At 36.9% G+C, this 11549-nt stretch overlaps 2 protein-coding genes across 2 annotated transcripts; both read left to right on the top strand.

Moving 5' to 3' along the window:
- The first annotated feature begins 4172 nt into the window (after nt 1-4172).
- Nucleotides 4173-5387, top strand: LOC141691911 (uncharacterized). Its single transcript, XM_074496660.1, has one exon. The coding sequence runs from the start codon at nt 4173-4175 to the stop codon at nt 5385-5387; it is 1215 nt and encodes a 404-aa protein (XP_074352761.1).
- Nucleotides 5388-9243: 3856 nt separating this feature from the next.
- LOC141691910 (putative mitochondrial protein AtMg00240) lies at nt 9244-9705 on the top strand. The gene has a single exon (XM_074496659.1). The coding sequence runs from the start codon at nt 9244-9246 to the stop codon at nt 9703-9705; it is 462 nt and encodes a 153-aa protein (XP_074352760.1).
- Nucleotides 9706-11549: the final 1844 nt, after the last annotated feature.

Genomic DNA, 11549 nt, shown 5'->3' with positions numbered 1-11549 from the left:
TTATCTGAACGTCCTTCAGCACTTAAGTTCTGATATCCATCTTCTGATGATTATCTCCTGATAATATAAGTACTGATATCCTTAAGTCCTGACTTCCAGTAAGTACTGATTTATCCTGTTTAAGTAAGATCTGAAAACTAAACATAAATAATATTAGCCATGACATTATCAAATATATCTAACACTATCTGTCTATATCTGATAATCATGGAATGAGTTTGACTATAATCATTCTCAATGAACAAAATTACTTGCAATGGAGTAGATCAATAGAAATTGCTATATCAACAAAGATGAAATTAGGATTTGTTGATGGATCCAATGCTAAACCAGCGACATCTTCTGCTCTTGTAGAACACTGGAATCATTGTAATTATATGGTAATATCGTGGCTACTTAACTCTGTTTCTCCTGATATACGTAACAGTATTATATACATGGATTCTACTCATCTAATCTGGAAAGAATTAGCAATGAGATATACACAAAGCAATCTACCTGAGTTGTTTAATCTTCGAAAAGAAATTACTCAGTTATCTCAAGGATCCATGAGTGTCACTGCCTATTTTACGAAGTATAAAACTCTGATCGATGAATTGGATAGTTTAACTATTAGACCTAAGTGTGAATGTAACAAATGCTCATGTGAAATTAACAACAGACTTAGTGTCTATGATTTGAACATTCAGTTGATGCAATTTCTTATGGGCTTGAGTGATGGATTTTCTTCAATTTGAGGGCAAATTTTACTAATGAATCCTATACCTACACTAAGCAAGTGTTATGCTATGCTATTTCAAGAAGAAAATCAACGAGATGTACATAATTTGACTGGTTTCAATACTGCAAATGTTGCACTCAATGTTCGAAGTAGTGTTCTAGGGCATTTTTCAGCTAGAACTCCAGGTAGTAGTCTGAATACTGGTGGTTTCATGAAGAAACAAAATGCAGATGCTTCTCTCATCTGTGAATACTGTCAGATGCCTGGTCATTTAAAAGATTAGTATTTTTGTGTTGTTGGTTATCCCTCTCTGCATAGACTTTATGGTAAACCAAAATCGAAACCAAGGATTGGTATTACTCAGCGTGCAAGTGCAGCTCAGGTTACTTCTACTGATATCTCTGGCTCTTCTAGTGCATCTAGTGCCATCAAAAATGAAGTAAGTGCTTCATCTCATGGACTGTCAGATAGTCAATTTCAAAATCTAGTACAACTGCTACAAACCAGCTTGAAAGATCCTAGTGCTGAGACAACTGCATCTACTTGGCCCTATGCCAATACTGTTCATCTAACGGGTACATTGTTTACTTCCAATGTTTTTCAGTTAAAAATCAATGGATTATTAACTCGGGAGCAACTGATCATATCACTGCTAGTTTAGATGCTTTGAGTAATCCTATACAATGTTCAGCTGAACTACAGCTTCCTAATGGTACAACTATTAGTGTTACTCATGTTGGTGATGTCAAGTTCAAATCTGGTATTATTCTTCATCAAGTTTTGTGTGTTCCTACTTTTACTCACAATATGTTGTCCATTTCTAAACTTCTTAAAGATTCTAATATTACTGCTACTTTCTCTGCTTCCTCCTGTTACAATCAGGCCTCTACTTGGAAGAGGGAGTTAGAGATTGGTAATAACAGAGATGGTCTTTACTTGCTCAATTCTGCATCTCTAGATGTTTCTGAGTCTCTCAGTGCTGCTATGATTTCTAATGCTACTAGTTTTGATTTATATTGTAATCACGTTACTACGGTTTCTTTTGATATCTGGAATGCCAGATTGGGACATGTCCCTGCATCTGTTTTACAACAATTGTCTGTAAAATTTACTTCTACTTTTCAAGATTGTGATTCCTATCATTTTTCTAAACAATCTGTTTTACCCTTTCCCAATAGTTCTGCTTGTTCAACTGAGTTGTTCCAATTAGTTTATGCTGACATGTGGGGTCCTTATGCTAGGACTACAAGATAACTGCAATCAATTTTTAACTCTTTTAGAAGATAAGTCTAGGACCACATGGGTATTTTTATTATCCAGCAAATCACAGGTAGCTTCAATCATAATAGAGTTTTTGGCCTATGTGCAAAACCAGTTTGGAGCTACTGTAAAAATACTTCGTACAGACAATGGTACTGAGTTTCTAAATAAAGAGTTGTCTCAAACATTAAAGTCTATGGAGGTTATTCATCAGACTAGTTGTGTATATACACCACAACAAAATGGTTGTGTGGAAAGAAGACATCGTCTATTGTTGAACATTGCGCGAGCTCTACGCTTTCATGCCAATTTACCAATTCGTTTTTGGGGTGATAGTCTCCTGACAACCACCTATCTGTTAAATAGACTACTTACTGCTGTTTTGGGTGGTAAATCTCCACATCATATCATGTCCAATAAAACTCCTGATTATAGTAATATTCGAGTTTTTGGCTCTCTCTGTTATGCATCTGTAATTCCAAAACCTGCAGACAAATTTGCTTCTTGAGTATCTAAATGTATCCTGCTAGGATACCCATATGGTCAAAAAGGCTATCGTCTCTTAAACTTGGACACACAAAAAGTGTTTGTGTCTCGAAATGTTCAATTTGTTGAACATATTTTACCATTTCGTAATATTACGACTATGGAACCATCAAGTTTATTTCAACCGTCCTCCATTTTTTCAGATGAACCTTTAGCTATTGTTCCTCCAAAATACCTCTCATGATCGAGACTAGTAATGCTACATGTAATAAATGCATTGATAGGGCACTACTCCTGGGAATTTAAAATCCAAGTATTCATATATTACATAGGTATCCCTATTTTGATAATGCTTCATTTTGATAATTAGATACATAGTGTCTTGTCATTTTGACATGGTGTGAAGTCTGAGTTTGTGTCGTGTGTCTTGTTTTATAGCATCGTTTCTTTTAGTCCATCTTTCTTTCATTCAGAAATTTCAGTATGAGTTATACAGAGAGTTTAATACATGGCATGGAAATGGTGTCGTTAGAGGACGAGGAGGAAGCAAGATTCGAGATCTTAGCAGAGGAGGAGGAGCATAATCAAATCATTCAAGGAGTTGATCCAAAATTATGTATTGTGGGTCATTTCATAACAGAAGTCAGGGTAGATTTTTTAACAATGCAACATACACTAGACGCATTATGGATACCAGGAAAAGGTGTATACATGAAGGAATTAGATATTAATCTGTATCTATTTCAATTTTATCATGACTTAGACGTCAAACGAGTCATGGAAGGTTGTCCATGGTCTTTCAACAAACGAGCTTTGGTAATGGCACGCCTAAAAGAAGGAGAAAATCCAATACTGGTAGATCTGAGCACTATGGAACTCTGGGTTCAAATACATGGCCTAAAAATAGGGTTCATGTCAGAGAAAGTACTAAAAGGAATTGGCAATTTCATTGGGCAGTTTGTCAGCAGCTTTTCTAGCAATTTCATAGGCGTATGGAGGGAATATATGCGGGTAAGAGTCAACATCAATCTTAGTTCTCTATTAAAACGTCGAATGAAAATTAAGATGGCAGGAGAAGAGTGGTTCTGGGTGAATTTTAAGTACAAAAACGTTCCAACATTTTGCTTCATCTGTGGTGTGGTAGGCCATTCAGAGAAATTCTGTAGCAAGTTATTTGAACTCACTGAAAAAAAAGTAGTGAAGCCTTATGGTTCTTTCATGAGAGCACCGTTTCGTGGACATGTTAAGCCCATAGGTGCTAAATGGTTGAAAACGGAGATGGCAGGTAGTAGCAGTACATCGAAAACAGCGAATCAAAGTGGGTACATGAAGGAAGAGACCGGAGTAAATGTTCCACAATCAGAGCCAAAAAAATCCGGAAGGTAGTTTGGGAGGAGAAAATCAAGGAAAATTTAAATTTCAAGTAGAAAATTCAGGAGCGGGAACAGAATCCGTTATGGAGAAAAATCTTTCAGCTACAATCACGGAGAGTGAAAATATCAGAAAAGATTTTACTGTAATTGAGATAAAAAAAAAGACGAACTGGAGATGGGCTGGACTCATACAATAATATGGGTCTAAACAAAGATGTGATCATGGAAGTACATGATGAATTAAGCAGCGAAAAACAAGACAACATAGTATCACATGAACTGTCAAAAAATGGAATAAAGGAGGGTATCCAGAAGGATGCTCACCTATCATCATGAAAACCTTAAGCTGGAATTGCCACGGGCATGGGACCCCGTGGGCTTTCCAATTCCTAACGGAGATTGTAATCCAAAAGCATCCCGATTTTTTGTTATTAAGCGAGATTCTATGCAAGCGTAATACAGTGGAGAAGCTTCAAAATCGAATAGGTTTTGAAGGGATGGTAATTGTTGAAACTCAAGGCCACAGTGGAGGTATTGACTTTTTATTTAGAAATAATGATGTGGTGAATTTAAACTCATATAGTAAGAACCATATTGACTTGACAAATCATAATAAGCAATGCCAGTTGTATAGAGTAACAGGAGTGTATAGCGAGCCAGATAGAAGGAAAAGATCTGAAATATGGAATTTGCTTCGTACTTTAGCCATGTACAACAATCTACCTTGGTGCCTAATTAGGGATTTTAATAATGTGGTCTCCCAAAATGACAAAAAAGGTGGTAGACCATATCCACACAACTTAGTTCAAGGGTTTCGAGATGTCCTAGAAGAATGCCAACTCATAGATATGGATTTGCAAGGTCATCGGTACATGTGGGAGAGAGGGGTAGGCACTTCACAGTGGATAGAAGTACGCCTTGATAGAGCACTCGTAAATGTTTCTTTCCAAGCAATGTTTGAGGTAGCCAAGCTGATTAATCTGGAGATTTCGACGTCCGATCACTGTCCTATCTTACTAGCACTTCAAGATAAGAATTATATTGCCAGAACTCAGAGGTTTAAGTTCGAAAATGCATGGCTTCATGAGACAATGTGCCAGCAGATTGTGGCAGAAGTATGGGCAGAGCACGAACATCTTTCACTGTTTGATAAATTAAAGGAGTGTTTAAATATTCTATCAGCTTGGGGTCAAGAAATCACAGGCAACTTCAAGCAGAGAATTAAAAGTTGTAAAAGAATTTTGAAGACTCTGAAAGGACGACGAGATGATAACTCAGTTGAATTAATTAAACACGAACAGAGGAAGCTATCTGAAATCTACACACAACATGAGGTGTTTTGGAGACAGCATTCTAAGCAATTATGGTTACGTGAGGGTGACAGTAACATTAAGTTTTTCCATGCATCAGTTAAAAAGAGAAGAGCAATTAACAAGATCACTTCACTTAAAGACAGAGACGGTGGACTAGTTGATTGGAATTCTGGGTTAGAAAATATGGTAATCAACTATTTTGATGATCTCTTTACAGCATCCCAGACAAAATAGGAGGAAGTTACTAATTATATGGAGAATAAACTGAATGATGATCATAATGAAATGCTGCTCAAACCTGTCGAGGAGTTTGAAGTCAAAGAAGCACTTTTTCATATGCATCCGGACAAGAGTTCGGGTCCAGATGGAATTACACCAGGTTATATCAGAAATTTTGGCATATAGTCAAGGAAGATGTGGTCAAAACAGTGCAGAAATTCTTTGAGGATGGCAAAATCGACAATCATTTGGTTACCACTAATATAGCTCTCATTCCAGAAAAGAGACACCCACAAGCAATGACATACATTACACCAATATCCCTCTGCAATGTTCTTTACAAGGTCATATCTAAAGTTTTGGTGAATCGCCTCAAGAAATTGATTGATGGTCTGATTTCTGCAACTCAAAGTGCATTCATCCCCGGTAGGTTAATTATAGATAACGTAATGGTGTCCCATGAACTAATGCACTTTTTAAATAGAAAATCAAAAGGCAAGCAGAGTTGGATGGCCCTAAAGATCGACATGAGCAAGGCGTACGACCATGTAGAATGGAGTTATTTGGCTGCGGTGTTAGAAAAAATGGGATTTGCTCAAAAAATAATTACTCAATTCATGTCTTGCATTTCCTCAGTTGAATATTAGGTGTCACATGCAGGTCGAATGTTTGGCTCAATTACTCCATCACGTGGCATAAGGCAAGGAGATCCATTAAGCTCATATTTATTTTTGTTGTGTATAGAGGGTTTTAGTTCTCTCATTCAAAAATACGAGTCTCAGAAGTTGATTCAAGGCATCAAGATAGAACAGAAAGCACCATATATCTCTCATATTTTTTTTGTAGATGATTGATATGTCTTTTGCAAAGCAAGTATGGATAATGCCACTCATATTCTTGAAATGCTCCGTATCTTCGAGAAAGCTTCTCGACAGCAAGTGAATGTAGATAAGTCATCAGTATTCTTTAGCAGAAATACCAGGTCTGATCTTAAACACGAACTATATAGCATACTTCATTTTAAAAAAAGCAGGTGAAAAGAGTACATATTTGGGATTATCGAGCATTATCAAAAGAATAAAGTCAGCTATGTTTGCTTACATTAAGGAGAGTCTTCAGGACAGAATACTGGGGTGGGATAAAAAGCAATTGTCAAGGGCAGGAAAAGAAATTTTAATTAAAACCGTTGGCCAGGCACTGCCAAATTACGCAATGAGCATTTTTTTTACCGCTGGAGGTGTGCAAGGACTTAGAAAGAATCATGTACAGATTTTGGTGGAGGTCGAATAATAATAAGGAGAGAGGAATCCACTGGTTTTCTTGGGATCGAATGTATGCAAGAAAAGCTAACGGAGGAATAGGCTTTCGTAATGTGCATGATTTTAACCTTGCTCTATTAGGCAAACAGGCGTGGCGATTGTTGCAGTTCCCAGACAAGCTAGTATCCCAGCTTTTTAAAGCAAGGTACTACTCCTCAAATACTTTTTTGGAAGCTAAGCTTGGTTATAATCCAAGCTTTATTTGGAGGAGTGTTTTAGCAGCTCAAGAATTAATTAAGCAAGGAGTAGCATGTCGAGTTGGAAGTGGAAATACCATTAGTGTTACTGGCGTTCCTTGGCTACCAACAGAAGATGATCTGTATGTTCATGCGAGACATCCAGCTCTGACAAACCAGAATATAACATCATTGATGATCACATGTGAGAAACAGTGGGATAAAGATCTGGTTAACGAGATTTTTGAAAGAAGGGATGCTGATATTATTCTTAATATTCCTCTGAATGATGATGATAGGGATAACTGGTTTTGGAGACTCGATAAGTTGGGTATATATTCAGTAAAAAGTGGCTACCTTATGCTGCAAAAACTAACACAAGAAACCTGGGGAAATTCTAATACAAAGTTCTGGACAAGACTGTGGAATTTAAAAGTTCCACCGCAGGTTAGACACTTCTTGTGGCGAGCTTCAAACAACTTCCTTTCAACCAAAGATAAATTGTGGAGTAAATCAGTTCCAGTAAACGAGACGTGTCCAGCCTGCAATTCGAGTCCGGAAACATTGCTGCATTCCTTAGTCGCTTATCCGTTTGCACAACAGTGTTGGAACAATGTTTCACTATCAACCATAACAGGTACATTCTCATCCTTTTATGAATGGTTACAACTGTTTTTTAATCAAAGAAACCAAGTAGAAGTTGATCACACAACAATGATTAGTTGGATGATTTGGAAAAGTAGGAACGAAATTATTTGGAATCAGAAATTTATGGATTGCTCAAATGTTGTAATGTTGGCGTTATCTGACCTTAACCAATGGAAGTTTGTTCAAGACAGAAGCTTTAGAAATTTTTTGGGTTATATGACTCAAGAGGATGGATTAGAATAATGGCAACTACCAAAGGAAAATAGAGTTAAGGTTAAATCCGATGCTGCATTATTTGAAGATCCTAACAGATATAGTTATGCTTTTTTTGTCCGTGATCATCAAGGTGCACTTGTAGAAGCAAGATCATGTTGTTACGAAGGACAGACCTCCTCGACTCTAGCAAGACAACAAAATGTTGAAGTTGAAACTAATAGCCTACAGATAGTTCAGTGGATACGCAGCTCCTATAATAGTTTATCTTATGTAGGCCGCTTGGTGTCAGAATTCAAGGAACTATTAGCAGAGTTACATAGCCAAAACGTTATGTTAAGATTTGTTAAACGATCTGCAAATAGAGTGGCTCACTTTCTAGCGAGACATGGCTATTTACCAGCTGATCGTATTTGGCGGTTGGATAATATCCATCCGGATTTTTATCATGTATTGTGTGATGATTTGAAGTAATAAAATCTCTATTTACTGCCAAAATATATATATATATATACCCCTCCTGATCCAACCTACACTGATGATAATTCTGTTGATGTTTTGCCTGATCATTCATCTTCTCCTACCTCTCAAACTTCCCAAGAAACTCAATCACAAGCTGCTTATTCCAGACCTGTTCGCCATAAAAATATTCCCTCCAAATATATGGATTACACTGGATTACCTCAACATTTTGTGTCCAAAGAAAACAATGCTTTTGTATTACCAGATTTTTTACAATATGAAACATTTAGTCCTGATTATTCACACTTCTTAGCTAATGTTACCAAAATTCCAGAGCCTTGTTTTTTATAAAAAAGCTGTTCAACATCCTGAGTGGTGTGCAACTATGGCTACTGAATTAGCTGCACTCGAAGCTAATGATACATGGGCTGTAGTCCCTTTACCTACTAATCAAAAACTTGTTGGCTGCAAATGGATTTTTAAGGTCAAGTATCTACCTAATGGTGACATGGAGCGCTATAAAGCTCGATTGGTAGCTAAGGGATTTACACAAACCGAAGGTGTTGATTACTTTGAGACATTTGCTCCGGTTGCTAAAATGTCTTATTTCAGAACTCTTGTATCAGTTGTTGCCGCCAAGAATTGGATAATTGATTAATTGGATGTTACAAATGCGTTCTTGCACGGCGAGTTAGATGAGGATGTTTACATGGTCTTGCCACCTGGTTATCAACCTTCTTATGATATTCTCGCTAAGTATCCTGGTCAAGTTCTTGTTTGTAAACTCAAAAAGTCACTATATGGGCTAAAACATGCCCCTCTCAATGGTTTTTCAAATTGTATGCTGCTTTAATTCAGTTCGGGTTTGTTCAATCTGTCAGTGATCATACTCTCTTTACTTTCAAGACAAAATCCTCCATTATCACCTTATTAGTGTATATGGATGACATGGTTTTAGCTGGAAATGGCGTGTCTCTTCTCAAAACTGTCTAATCATTTCTCAGCTCTCAGTTTAAGGTCAAAGACCTTGGTACTCTTAAGTATTTCTTAGGAATGGAATTGGATCGATCATCTTCTGGTATCTATCTGAACCAGCGAAAATACACTTTAGATTTGGTCAAGGATGTTGGTTTATTGGCCTCTCACTCATCTGTGGTTCCCATGGAACAGAATCACCAACTTCTCGCTTCTAATGACTATGCTGTTATTTTAGATGTTTGTCAATATAGACGTATTGTGGGACGTTTAATATATCTTACTATTTCAAGTCCTGATATTTCCTATGCAGTTCATGTTCTGGCTCAGTTTATGGCTGCCCCCAAAGCATGTCATCTTCAAGCAGTTTTTAAATTTCTAAGATATATTAAGGGTACCTGTGGTCAAGGTCTTTTTCTATCTGCCTCTTTCAATCTTCAGTTAACGGCATTTTGTGATGCTGACTGGGGAGGCTGCAAATTTACTCGTAGATCAGTCACGAGCATCTGTGTCACTCTTGGGGCTTCCTTGATATCTTAGAAAAGTAAGAAACAACCTACGATTTCTCGTTCTTCGTCTGAGGCGGAATATCGTTCTATGGCTGATACCACTTGTGAGATTGTTTGGTTAAGAGCCTTGTTATCTGATTTGGGTGTTCCTCAGACTACGCCTACTGTCTTGTATTGTGACAACATTTCTGCCATCTATATTGCGGCCAATCCAGTTTATCACGAACGCACGAAGCATATTGAAATTGATTGTCATCTGGTTCGTGAGAAGCTGCAGAAGGGAGTGATCACCACTGCTGATATACCTAGTATTGATCAACCTGTTGATCTCTTTACCAAATCTCTTGGTGCCACTCATTTGAGCTATCTGCTAGGCAAGTTAGGAGTTGCAAATCTCTTCTCCACTCCTCAGTTGAGGGGGGATGTTAACAATATACAACCTAATGAGACTTCAAAACCAACATTCAAGCTGCAACTTCAAGTGATATACAAGAGTGATAACAGCAGGATTCTGGAGTCAAGCTCAGTGATGTCCATGTGCCCAATCTAACAGCTAGATACAACTGTCATTTCTAGTGTACAAAGTTTTTTAGAATCTTTGGTATATAATAGGGAGAGATAAGACAGATCAATGTAACAAATACACATTTCAGATATATCATTTTTCATCTATCAATATACACAATTATGTTCTTCTGCAACTATCTGTTTGACACATAGTGTGGTAGAGTATGATACACACGTGTTGTTTATCCGTATATTTGCTCAAACGGTGTGGAATAACTATGGTCTACCGAAGCTGGTGCAAGTCTGTCCAAATGATACATCAGCTATGACTATTATACGTAACTTTGAAATATGCAAAAGGAAGCAGTGTGTGTTGGTGGGAATAGTATGTCTGACTCTTGGGAACATGCGTAATAACTGAGTTTAGGAGAAAACTAACGGGTCTGCTTTTGATTTTAAAGCATCATCCATGAACCTGTTGCAGGAACAACATAAAGCATAGGTGATAGAAAATTATGGTAATCAGAATAGTATAGCAGGAGTGAAAACATGGACTGGATCACCGTTGGGATGGGTAAAGATAAATGTGGATGCTGCAATTTTTCAAACAGTACATATTGGAGTAGGACGCGTGCTAAGAAACACAAATGGACAATTCTGAGAGCTCGATGTAGAAGAGTGGATGGGGCTTGTAGACCACGGAAGGCAGAAGTCATAGGTTTGAAAGAGGCTATGTCATGGGTTAAGAGTTTGAACATTACACATTGTATGTTCGAAATTGACTCAAAGAACCTAGATGATGCATGTAATGGCAAAACAAAGTGCGGATTAGTTTGGCACCATTATATCGCATTGTATATTTCTAGTGAAGCACATTGATCGAGTACTAGTGAAATTTGTGTATAAATTTGCGAATACGGTAATTCATATGTTAGTAACAGTTACATGATCTATGTTAGATATAGGGAAATGACATGTAACTCCACCTATTTTTATTCGGCATATACTACAAGTTGATAATGTTTAATTAATGCAGATATGTTTTATTTTTTTAAAAAAAATGTAAATACATATTTCAAATCTTTTGTCTCCAAAATTACACAGATTTCAAATCTTTTGTCTCCAAAATTACACACAGTAGGTTGCCTAATTTGAGTGAATATCATATATTTTATATAATAATATTTATTAAAATATTTAGTCACTTACATTTTTGAAGATGTATAAATTACTCGCTCTATTTTTTCTATATGACGTTTTACATTTTTCATCAAGATTAAGGAGTGACATTATTATGGTCTATTATTCCTTACTTTTTCTTCTTTATCCTTGCCCATGTACACATTATCTCTTCATTATCAGTGTACA

This window comes from Apium graveolens, chromosome 10, assembly GCF_009905375.1.
Source record: "Apium graveolens cultivar Ventura chromosome 10, ASM990537v1, whole genome shotgun sequence".
Taxonomy (NCBI): domain Eukaryota; kingdom Viridiplantae; phylum Streptophyta; class Magnoliopsida; order Apiales; family Apiaceae; genus Apium; species Apium graveolens.
Note: the sequence above shows the minus strand (reverse complement) of the source record. Positions and strands in the feature narration are given on the sequence as shown.

What these genes read in the sequence shown, in the direction of transcription:
- LOC141691911 (XM_074496660.1), top strand. Translation starts at nt 4,173, where the DNA reads ATGAAAACCTTAAGCTGGAATTGCCACGGGCATGGGACCCCGTGGGCT.
- LOC141691910 (XM_074496659.1), top strand. Translation starts at nt 9,244, where the DNA reads ATGGAATTGGATCGATCATCTTCTGGTATCTATCTGAACCAGCGAAAA.